The following is a 12,597-nucleotide window of genomic DNA, read 5'->3' as shown; positions in this document are numbered from 1 at the left end:
TCCCTGCAAGGTGGGAGGTTACGGCTGAAGGAGACAGATGAGGCCCGAAGAGAAGTTTGATTGAAATCTCAATTCATGGCTAGATGAGCCTGCTGCTTTCCCAGTGGGCCCAGTTAATTAACTGTTGCTTTTATAAATGAGAATCTTGAAGGAGATTCCTCCCCTCCCCCGTGGTTCGGAGCTGATTTCTTCTTCTTCTTCCTCATTTGAGATACCTCTACGCCAGCATTGGTCAACCTTGGCCCCTTGAAGATGGGTGGACTTCAACTCCCAGAATTCCCCAGCCAGCCAGTCTGCCCCCGAAAACCTCTCAGATAGATTAGGCCTGGAGAAAAGATGTGGAGACTCTAGAAAGTGCAGAGAAGAGCAACAAAGAGGATTAGGGGACTGGAGGCTAAAACATAGGAAGAACGGTTGCAGGAACTGGGCATGGCTAGTTTAATAGAAAGAAGGACTAGGGGAGACATGATAGCAGTCTTCCAATATATCAGGGGTTGCCACAAAGAAGAGGGAGTCAAACTATTCTCCAGGGCACCTGAGGGCAGAACAAGAAGCAATGAATGGAAACTAATCAAGGAGAGAAGCAACTTAGAACTGAGGAGAAACTTCCTGACAGCGAGAACAATTAACCAGTGGAACAGCTTCCTTCTGAAATTTGGGCTGAGAGAAGACAAGAGGAACAGGTGGGATAGATAGATAGGAAAAGACCACAATTGAGCGAAAGAAAGAAAGAAAGAAAGAAGAGGAAGAAAGAAAGTAATGAAAAAAGAGAAAGGAAGGAAGGAAGGAAGGAGGAAGGAAGGAGAAAAGGAAAGAAATCTGTGTGGACCATGGATGGACAGAATGACATGTCTAGTTTAATGAAAAGAAGGACCAGGGGAGACATGATAGCAGTCTTCCAATATCTCAGGGGCTACCAGAAAGAAGAGGGAGTCAAGCTATTATCCAAAGCACCTCAGGGCAGAACAAGAAGCAATGGGTGGAAACTAATCAAGGAGAGAAGCAACTTAGAACTGAGGAGAAACTTCCTGACAGCGAGAACAATTAACCAGTGGAACAGCTTCCTTCTGAAATTTGGGCTGAGAGAAGACAAGAGGAACAGGTGGGATAGATAGATAGGAAAAGACCACAATTGAGCGAAAGAAAGAAAGAAAGAAAGAAAGAAAGAAAGAAGTGGAAGAAAGAAAGTAATGAAAAAAGAGAAAAGGAAGGAAGGAAGGAAGGAAGGAAGGAAGGAAGGAAGGAAGGAAGGAGAAAAGGAAAGAAATCTGTGTGGACCATGGATGGACAGAATGACATGTCTAGTTTAATGAAAAGAAGGACCAGGGGAGACATGATAGCAGTCTTCCAATATCTCAGGGGCTACCAGAAAGAAGAGGGAGTCAAGCTATTATCCAAAGCACCTCAGGGCAGAACAAGAAGCAATGGGTGGAAACTAATCAAGGAGAAAAGCAACCTGGAATTAAGGAGAAATTTCCTGACAGCGAGAACAATTAACCAGTGGAACAGCTTGCCACCAAAAATTGTGGGTGCTCCATCACTGGAGGTTTTGAAGAAGAGACTGGACAGCCACTTGTTTGAGATAGGGTCTCCTGCTTGAGCAGGGGGCTGGCCTAGAAGACCTCCAAGGTCCCTTCCAGCTCTGTTCGGTTCTGTTTGATTCGAATTTTGGCTCCTTTCTATGCGTGCGTCTTCATTTCCAGCGCAGTCTTCCCCCGCTGCCAGTCAATTAATTTTGGAACTGCTTGAGGCTGCAGATCACGCTAGGTGGGAAGGCATTTGCGCTGGCAAGGCCGAACAGCTGGAAGAAATGGCCTCTTCTCATTACTAAGAATCTCTGCAGACTTTTAGCTACACTGTTTGGGATGAGCACCTTTTGAACGGGGTGGAAGTAGGAATGGATTTCCAGAGGGGAAAAAATTGCAGACTGCAAGAAGCATTTACACCACTCAGGTGACCCTGAGGATACAAACGAACCTCCAAGTAGCCTCAATGACCCTCTAAAAGGATGCAAATGACCAGCTGTCTGCAAGGAGTATCAATCCTTCCAATCCCCACCATCCAGTCAGAGCTGAAGAAGCTTCTTGGATGAGAAGCGAAACTTCTTCAAAAGAAAAGAAAAAAAAAACAAGAAAGTGCTTTGGAAAAAAAAGCACCTTTGAGACAAGCAGGTTACTAACTAATTGACTGCAGGGATTCATTTAACAGATATGACAAGGAAAGTCATAAAATGGGGCAAAACTAACATAACAGATTTCTCACTTAAGAACTCTCTCACTTAGCCGCAGAAATTGTGGGCTCAGTTGTGGCTTTAAATTGAGAAATTCAGATTCAGATTCAGATTCAGATTTAATTTATTTGTATGCCACCCTTCTCCAGGAGAGACTCAGGGCGGCGAACAGGGGAAAGGGGAAAGGGGATACAAACACAATACATATAATTAAAATACATAAGAGTCATACAGCCATACAAGTCGAGAGGGGAGGGGAAGTCATCAACCCCAGGCCTGCCGGCACAGCCAGGTTTTGACGGCTTTCCGGAAGGCTTGGAGAGGGGTGAGGGTCCGAATCTCCGCGGGGAGTTCATTCCAAAGGGCCGGAGCTGCTACAGAGAAGGCCCTCCCCTGGGTAGTAGCCAGATGGCATTGGCTGGTAGACGGAACCCGGAGGAGGCCGACCCTGTGCGATCTAATGGGTCTGTGGGAGGTAATTGGCAGAAGGCGGTCTCTCAAGTACCCAGGTCCAATACCATGAAATACCTGCTCAGTATTAAACGTTTCGGTCTGAATTTAGCTCTGAATAAATGGAAATGACTCAACATTGGAGCTTTCTGAGATTTGATCTTACAGTATCTTGGTTTCTAATTTTTCCTCCTTAGCCACTAGGCAAGGGAGGTTACGGCGAAAGCAGAAACAATATGCTCCGTCCCATATTTGAGTAGACCAGGTTGCCCTGACAGACCGGTCTCACTGGAAAAAACACCACATTTTTTGGAGTATAAGATGCACCGGAGTATAAGATGCAGCAAGGTTTTGAAGAGGAACATTTAAAAAAAAAGTTTTTGCGCTCTGCAAACCTTCCAAAAAAGGCCCATTTTTTTGCAAAAATGGGCCCATTTCCCCCTCCCCAAAAAGGCATAAATAGCCTTTAGGCAGTTTGCAGAGTACTCCGGGGGGGGGGGAGCAAAAAAAACGGCTTGTTTTTTGCAAAAACTGGCCCTTTTTTTCATTAAAAAAGGGGCATGGATAGTCGCTAGGAAGCTTATAGAGTGCTCCTGGGGGCTGGGGGTGTAAAATGGAGCAAAACCAGGCCGTTTTTTGCTCATTTCTGCCCTCCTCATCCCCCAGGAGCTCTCTAAAAGCTTCCTACAAGCTATGTACGGCCATTTTGGTGAACGTGGCGGGGTTTCGGGAGGGAAAAAATGCTGTATTTGAGGGGGAAAGGTGTGTCTTATACTCCGAAAAATACGGTAATCTTCCCCCTGGTACAACTGACAAAGTGAGGAGAGCCCGTGGCTAGAGGTTAATACATCTGCCTAATATGCAAGTGCCTGGGTTCAAATCCCAGAAGGGCATGGCTAGCTCAGTGATGGCGATCCTTTTTGGCACCGAGTGCCGAAAAGATTGTGCAGAAACATGTGTGTGTATGCGCTTCTGCGCTCTGGAAAAGCGCAACTTCCGGGTTCTAGTGCGCATGTGTGCTCATTGATCAGCTGGACGGTGCACATGCACAGGCTGGTATTCGGCACTGACGCACGGGCAAAGGGATTGTTGTCTGGAAAAGCCGAACCTCTGGGTTCCGGCACGTATGTGCACACTGGTTTTCGGCACTGCCACGCGCACGAAGGACAGCTGATCGCTGCGCGCACATGCGCGCCAGAAACCCAGGAGACAAACAGGCAAGGCTGCACGTGCCATGTGACATGGCACTTTTGCCATCAGTTCGCCATCACGGGGCTGACTGATGACAGCTAAATATCTTGAAATAGATCTATACTAGTCCCCCTTTATTTCTTTGTCGGTAAAAATTTAAATGTAACACTGGGCAAGGGGTCTCCAGATCTGGCAACTTTAAGACTTGTGTGACTCCAACTCCCAGAATTTCCCCAGCCAGCCATGGGGAAGTCCTCACAGGCTTATAATTCTGGGGTTATTCTGGGAGTCGAAGTCTTGCGCGTCTTAAAATGGCAAAAGTTGGGAAACACCAAGATATAGAGAGACAGATAAGAAATCTCTTCTTCATGGCATCTTATTTTATTTTTTGGTGCTCGGCTAAGTTTTTTTTTTTCCTCTTTTCCTTCTTGCAGGAAAGAATGCATCTTCACCATTGACCCATCCACGGCCAAGGATCTGGACGATGCTCTGTCTTGCAAGCCACTTTCGGACGGTAGGATGATACCTCTGAAATATTTCATGTACGGCTGCTGCCATATACTGTTCAAAGGCCTTTATACCGGAAACTGAGATTTTGCATGGAGGATTTAACGCGCATGGGGGGGGGTGAGGGCGATGTGGTGTATTTAACGCATGGAGTAGTCAACGCATGGAGTATTTAAGTCAGGGAGTATTTAACGGATGGTGTATTTAATGGATGGTATATTTAACGGATGGTGTAATTAATGGATGGTGTAATTAATGGATAGTGTATTTAACAGATGGAGTATTTAAAGGAAGGTTGCGGTATATTTAACCGATGGAGTATTTAACGGATGAGTATTTAACATGTGATGTATTTAACGCATGGAGTATTTAACAGATGGAGTATTTAACGGATGATGTAATTAATAGATGGTGTATTTAACGGATGGTGTATTTAACGGGTGGTGTAATTAACAGATGATGTGTTTAACGGATGGAGTATTTAATGGATGGTGTATTTAACGCATGGAGTATTTAACAGATGGAGTATTTAACGGATGTAATTAACGGATGATGTATTTAACAGATGGTGTATTTAACGCATGGAGTATTTAACACATGGAGTATTTAACAGATGGTGTATTTAACAAATGGAGTATTGAACGGATGGTAGCGGTATATTTAACGGATGGAGTATTTAACGGATGGTTGCAGCATATTTAACACATGGAGTATTTAACAGATGGTGTATTTAACGGCTGAGTATTTAACGAATGGTGTATTTAATGGATGGAGTATTTAACGGATGGTGTATTTAATGGATGTAATTAACGGATGTTGCAATTAATGTATGGTATATTTAACAGATAGAGTATTTAACGGATGGTTGCAGTATATTTATGGATGGAGTATTTAATGGGATAGGGACATGGTGGCTCAGTGGCTAAGACACTCTCTTTTTTCTTTTTTCATTATTTTCTTTCTTCCTTTTTCTTCCTTCTCCCTCCCTCCCTCCCTCCCTCCCTCCCTTCCTTCCTTCCTTCCTTCTTTCTTTCTTTTACTCAATTGTGGTCTTTTCCTATCTATCTATCCCACCTGTTCCTCTTGTCTTCTCTCAGCCCAAATTTCAGAAGGAAGCTGTTCCACTGGTTAATTGTTCTAACTGTCAGGAAATTTCTCCTTAATTCCAGGTTGCTTCTCCCCTTGATTAGTTTCCACCCATCGCTTCTTGTTCTACCCTCAGATGCCTTGGAGAATAGTTTGACTCCCTCTTCTTTGTGGCAACCCCTGAGATATTGGAAGACTGATATCATGTCTCCCCTGGTCCTTCTTTTCTCTAAGTCAGTTGTTGCAATGAAATACGACTTAACGACCATTTGTTTAGTGACCAGTGAAAGTTACCATGGCACTGGGGAAAAAAAAGACTGGTCAAGGACCAGTCCTCTCTCTTACGACTGTGGCACTATCCCCATAGTCTGGTGATCCAAATTTGGACACGTGGCAACCAGCATGGACTTCAATATGAGCCAGCGGTGTGCAGCAGCTGCCAAGAAAGCCAACATAGTTCTAGGCTGCATCAATAGAGGGAGCGAATCAAGATCACGTGAAGTGTTAATACCACTTTATAAGGTCTTGGTAAAGCCACACTTGGAATATGGCATTCAGTTTTGGTCGCCACGATGTAGAAAAGACATGGAGACTCTGGAAAGAGTGCAGAGAAGAGCAACAAAGAGGATTAGGGGACTGGAGGATAAAACATAGGAAGAACGGTTGCAGGAACTGGGAATGTCTAGTTTAATGAAAAGAAGGACCAGGGGAGACAGGATAGCAGTCTCCCAATATCTCAGGTTGTGCCACAAAGAAGAGGGAGTCAAACTATTCTCCAAAGCACCTGAAGGCAAAACAAGAAGCAATGAATGGAAACTAATCAAGGAGAGAAGCAACTTAGAACTGAGGAGAAATTTCCTGACAGTGAGAACAATTAACCAGTGGAACAGCTTCTTTCTGAAATTTGGGCTGAGAGAAGACAAGAGGAACAGGTGGGATAGATAGATAGGAAAAGACCACAATTGAGCGAAAGAAAGAAAGAAAGAAAGAAAGAAGAGGAAGAAAGAAAAAATGAAGAAAGAGAAAGGAAGGGAGGAAGGAAGGAAGGAAGGAAGGAAGGAAGGAAGGAAGGAAGGAAAGAAGGAAGGAGAAAAGGAAAGAAATCTGTGTGGACCATGGATGGACAGAATGACATGTCTAGTTTAATGAAAAGAAGGACCAGTGGAGACATGATAGCAGTCTTCCAATATCTCAGGGGTTGCCCCAAAGAAGAGGGAGTCAAGCTATTCCCCAAGGCATCTGAGCGTAGAACAGGAAGCAATGGGTGGAAACTAATCAAGGAGAGAAGCAACCTGGAACTGAGGAGAATTTTTCTGACAGTGAGGACAATTAACCAGTGGAACAGCTTGACACCAGGCATTTTGGGTGCTCCATCACTGGAGGTTTTTAAGAAGAGACTGGACAGCCAATTGTCTGGAATGGTAGATGGCCTTGATGGCAAACCTGTGGCGCAGATGGCACGCAGAGCCCTCTCTCTGGGCACACCAGCCATTTCCCCAGCCCAACTCGCATGGCCTCCTGTCGGCCAGCTGGTCTCTGGGTCTCTGCCACGCATGTGCAGGGGGGGGCATTTGCGTTGCATTTTGGGGCCTCGCACAACACCCCGTGCTCTGTTATGGCTTCCAGGTTGGTGCAAGAGGCTTCCAGGCCCAAAACGGGGCATCTGCCCCCCCCACCCCATTTTGGCACCAACCTGGAAGCCATAAATGGGGGTGTGTGTCACATGTGCATGCGCAGGGAAGGGGGGCAGGGGAGCGCAGGGGGGGGGGGAGCAGCACACAATGACAAAAAAGTTAGCCATCACTGGTAGAGGGGGTGGGACTAGATGACCTCCAAGGTCCCTCCCGACTCTTGTTATTCTAACTTTTCTAAGTTTTTTTTTCCCCCTCCGGGAAACAACTTTTATCACCCAGGGGACCTTCTTCTTCTCCTTCTCCTTCTCCTTCTCCTTCTCCTTCTCCTTCTCCTTCTCCTTCTCCTTCTCCTTCTCCTTCTCCTTCTCCTCCTCCTCCTCCTCCTCCTCCTCCTCCTCCTTCTTCTTCTTCTTCTGCCTTTTCTTTCCGTCCTAATGCTTCACCGAAATCTACTCCTCGGCGATTTCCTCCCAGCGAGTTCTTTAGCCTCTAAATTTCTAATTTGCGAAGACGGTCGGGGGTGCCACTTCCCATTTTTGTAAACTCGGAGAGCGGTTCATTTCCTGGTCGAATTAGCCCCCTCGGATGGCGCACGGAAGAGTCATAAAAACAGCTGGCGGTGGTGATTTGGCCAGAAATGGCCTTTCTCTCTCTCTCTCTCTCTCTCTCTCTCCCTTCATCTCTTTGGCTCAGCGAGTCTCGGTGTTGAGTGGAGGCTTTAGACCGTCAGCCAAGTTCAAGAAAGTTTGTCCCCGTTGTAACTTCTCCGTTGCCTCCTCTTTCCCCCCCTCTCTTTCCCCTTGTATGTGGAGAGAGAGGGGAGGAAGGAGGGGAGGGAGGGAGAAATTTGATCTTCACACAACTACAGAATTTGCCTGTGAGTTTTTAAACTGCTTGCCTTTGTGGGATTTTTGTGGAGGGGGGGAGGGAAGCGGATGGGGGAATTTCTGAATTTTGCTGGCTGGCTTGGAGAATGAGGTCTGAGGCTAAAAACTCTTGCTAAAGGTGACCGAGCTGCATTAACAGAGGGATGCAATCAAGATCAAGGGAGGCACTGCTACTGCTCTACAAAGCCTTAGTAAAGCCACACTCGGAATTTTGCATCCGGTTTTGATCACCACACTATAAAAAAAGATGTGGAGACTCTAGCAAGAGTGCAGAGAAGAGCAAAAGAAAAGAAACTTTCGAAGAGCAGAAAGATTTGGCTGGCAAATTAGATTGGCCTGCTTCAAATGGAATAGAATAGAATAGGAATGAAATTCAAAGGTGAAAGGAGTTAGGTTCTACATTTAGGCAAGAAAAACGAAATGCACAGGTACAGAATAGGTGTTACCTTGCTCAATAGTAGCAACTGGGAGAGGGATCTTGGAGTCCTAGTAGACAACCATTTAAATATGAGCCAGCCGTGGGCAGCAGCTGCCAAAAAAGCCAACACAGTTCTAGGCTGCATCAACAGAGGGAGAGAATCAAGATCATGTGAAGTGTTGATACCACTTTATAAGGCCTTGGAAAGGCCACACTTGGAATATTTGCATCCAGTTTTGGTCGCCACGATGTAGAAAAGATGTGGAGACTCTAGAAAGAGTGCAGAGAAGAGCAACAAAGAGGATTAGGGGACTGGAGACTAAAACATACGAAGAACGGTTGCAGGAACTGGGAATGTCTAGTTGAATGAAAAGAAGGACCAGGGGAGATATGATAGCAGCCTTCCAATATCTCAGGGGTTGCCACAAAGAAGAGGCAGTCAAGCTATTCTCCAAGACACCTGAGGGTAGAACAGGAAGCAATGGGTGGAAACTAATCCAGGAGAGAACCAACCTAGAACTAAGTAGGAATTTCTTGACAGTGAGAACAATCAACCAGTGGAACCACTTGCCTCCAGAAGTTGTGAATGCTCCAACATGGGAAGTTTCAAAGAAGAGATCGAGCTGCCATTTGTCTGAGGGGCTAGGGGGTATCAAACTCACACTGTCATGGTGGCGTCACATGACGTATCGGGACTCTTCCCCCCCCCTTTGCTAAACTGGGCGTGGCCAGCTTGTACCACATCCTGCCTGCGTGCCGCGAGTTTGGCAACCCTGGCGTAGGCTCTTCTGCTTGAGCCGAGGGCTGAACGAGAAGACCTCGGAGGTCCCTTCCAACTCGTGTTCCTCGGTCCTCCTCAAACCCATCGGAAGAAAGCAGCTCATCCAGAAAAGAGCAAGCCCCCCTTTTGAGACGTCGTTGGCCTGACCTTAACAAGCCAGGTCCCTCCGTTATCCTTTGATCTACACTCAGTTGCTCTTGGCCTGCCTTCACCCCACTGCCCCCCCCCCCCCCACCGCTTGCTAAGCCCTGGCTCGCTCCGCTTGGAAGCGGCCCTGCAGTTTTTCCTATCTGCCTTTGTGGAATCCCGTCATATTTCCGCCGTTAAGTCAGATCCCGAGGAGGACGACGGCGGCGTCAGCGGCGTTCTCCAGCTGCCCAGCACCCCGTGTGCTTGTTTCGTCAGGCGGTGAAATATTTACAAGCGCAGAGAGCTGGCGAATCGCAGGTACTGGATGTACTTGCATGGGCCTCCTGGGAACGGAGCCATTCGCTGTCTTCCAGGGGCTCCGGCAGAATATACAGGATGCGCTAGCTGTCCCAGCCGCCGCACCTTGTCGTTTTGCACATGTGTCGTAGCCTCGGCCACCGCAAGTTAAAAAAACAACAACCCACGTCTTCTTTGTCAGGGGCTTCGAGGCCACGCCGGTGCCATGGGTGATTTCCCAGGCTTAAGTTGCTGCTGGCAAGTGGCTTTGGAGCGGCTGAATCCCTGGTTTGTTTTGCAACGGGAAACCTGTTTCATAACGGATTTGAGAAATCCCGAGGCCTGATTTATTAGCTGTTGGGGATGTAGCCTAAGCTGCCAGCCCTAACCTGGATTTCAGCTGATAACGCCTGGAGGACGGACTTAATCTGCGAGTCCCCGGCTGGATAAGGTTCTGGAAGACTTGCAACATGGGTCTCCCGAGGCCATTCTTGCTTTTCTCCTTTGGGCAGAGGTTGGTTCCTACCAGTTTGCACCAGTTCAGTAGAACCGGTCCGTCAAATCTACCGAACCGGTTAGAAGAGGTTCCACCAGTGGACCCGTAAAGCAGGCCACCATCTACAGAAGAGGTTCCAATTTTTTTTGAAAACCCACCACTGACACACACATACACACACAGACAGACAGACAGACAGACAGACTCACACAGACTCACACAGAGAGAGAAAGAGGAAGAAAGGAAGAAGGAAACAAATAAAAAAAGAAAAAAAAAGAAAAAGAGAGAGATGAAAGGAAAAAAGGAAAAAGGGACAGAGAGATGAAAGGAAGGAAAGAGAGAGAGAGAGAGAGAGAGAGACAGAGAGACAGAGAGACAGAGACGCACAGAGAGAGACAGAGAGAGAACACATGGCCGGCAAGCCACTCCCACCAGGTCACATGGCCAGCAAGCCACTCCCACAAAGGAGGCCACACCCACAGAGTAGGTTCGAAATTTTTTTGAAACCCACCACTGACACACACACACACAGAGAGAGAGAGAGAGAAAGAGAAAGAAAGAAAGAAAGAAAGAAAAAAAGAAAGAAAAAGAGAGAGATATGAAAGAAAAAAAGGAAAAAGGGACAGAGAGGCAAAAGGAAAGAAACACACACACAGAGAGCGAGCGAGCGAGAGAGATATATATATATATATATAGAGAGAGAGAGAGAGAACACATGGCTGGCAAGCCACTCCCACCAGGTCACATGGCCAGCAAGCCACTCCCACAAAGGAGGCCACACCCACAGAATAGGTTCGAAAATTTTTTGAAACCCACCACTGCCTTTGAGGCTTGTTTCTGCCACTTGAGGTCCCATCCTGCTAATCACCTGGGATCGAAAGGTCTCCATGAACAGATGCTGACGGTCAGGCACCACGTGATGTTCTCAGTAGCCTTCCCATTCAATCAGAAGAGAGCAGCGAAGGTCGTAAATTGGGGGGGTGGGGCTCTTCCTTGGTCGTAAGTCGAGAACCGCCTGCGTCGGCCGATGGACTGGTAAAGAAAACCTGGAAAAGTCAAGTCTTAAAAAGAAGCTTGAATGCAGCTTTCCCATCTCTCCTTCCAACTAAGAGCATCTCTCTGCCCCTGGAACGCTAATTGAAAACGAAAGGAAGTGTGTGTATAACTTGCAATCTCACGCGCAATTGAAAAGTTCCTCTCGGCCTTGCCCAAGAAATGTCAGCGTGGTCTCTTTCAAAAAACTTAAGGAGCTGACGCTCGAAGCCTGCCGTATCTTGAGGTCCAGCGACCGGTGCCAGGAGCAAAAACCGTGCTCAGATAGATATTTGTAGGAACAGGGTGCCCTTGTCCCCCGTCTTCGGTCCAGAAGTTTGAAATCGGTAGCTGAGCTCGGCCGTTTGCCAGTAAATAAATAAATACATAAATCTTCTCTCTCCCCCCCCCCCCACCTCCCCTGGCCCTTGCTTTAGCAAATGGTTTACAGTTATAACCCTGCTGTGGAGTGTCAAAACCTTTGATAATGTACTGTCAAATATTTGAAGATGTTCGGTGTATCTTTTCTCTTTAATAATTTTTTTAATATTTTCATACAAGTAACCACAAGTATACCATTACATCTTAGCAAACATGATTTTGTATTATCCAATATTATATCGATTCGTCTTACCATCAAACCACAGCAACTATAATTTGCTCTTCCATTTTCCATGGACCATATTATACCCTATCCACTGCCATCCTGGCTCCTCTTCCTCTCCTCCTCCTCCCTACCTCCTTTCTTCCCTCTGCTATCCCTCTCTTCTCTACTTCCCTTTCCTCTCTCCTTCTCTCTCCTCTTTCCCCTCCTTCTTTCTGTCTTCCTCTTCCCCCCATCCTCCTTTTTCCCCCTATACTATCCCTCTCTTCTCTACTTCCCCTTCTTCTTCTCTCTCCTCTTTCCACTCCTTCTTTCTGTCCTCCTCTTCCCCGCTAGCCTCCTTTTTCCCCCTATACTATCCCTCTCTTCTCTACTTCCCCTTCTTCTCCCTCCTCTTTCCACTCCTTCTTTCTCTTCCCCCTCTATCCTCCTTTCTTCCCTATACTATCCCTCTCTTCTCTACTCCCCCTTCTTCTCTCTCCTCTTTCCACTCCTTCTTTCGCTCCTCCTCTTCCCCCCTCTTCCCTCCTTTCTTCCCTCTACCTTCCTTCTCTTTTCTACTTCCCCTTCCTCTCTCCTTCTCCTCTCTCCTCTTTCCTCTCCTTCTTTCTCTTCTCCTCTTCTCCTCCTTTACCACCCTTCTTTCTTCCTTCTACCATCCCTCTCTTCTCTACTTCCCCTTCCTCTCTCCTTATCCTCTCTCCTCTTTATCTCCTCTTCCCCCCCTCTACCCTCCTTTCTTCCCTCTACTATCTCTCTCTTCTCTACTTCCCCTTCCTCTCTCCTTCTCCTCTCTCCTCTTTCCACTCCTTCTCTCTTTTCCTCCCTCCTGCTTCCTTCTCTCCTCTCCCTTCT

At 46.9% G+C, this 12,597-nt stretch overlaps 1 protein-coding gene across 1 annotated transcript in view; it reads left to right on the top strand.

Annotated features, from left to right (window-relative positions):
- DIS3L2 (DIS3 like 3'-5' exoribonuclease 2) overlaps positions 1 to 12,597 on the top strand; it is a 157,308-nt gene that overhangs the window by 73,920 nt on the left and 70,791 nt on the right. The window contains exon 8 of the mRNA XM_032224928.1: positions 4,306 to 4,385. Coding sequence (XP_032080819.1) covers positions 4,306 to 4,385 — 80 coding nt within the window. The remainder of the gene's footprint in view (positions 1 to 4,305; positions 4,386 to 12,597) is intronic.

This window comes from Thamnophis elegans, chromosome 10, assembly GCF_009769535.1.
Source record: "Thamnophis elegans isolate rThaEle1 chromosome 10, rThaEle1.pri, whole genome shotgun sequence".
NCBI classification, from domain to species: domain Eukaryota; kingdom Metazoa; phylum Chordata; class Lepidosauria; order Squamata; family Colubridae; genus Thamnophis; species Thamnophis elegans.
This window is presented reverse-complemented; position numbering and strand designations above follow the sequence as displayed.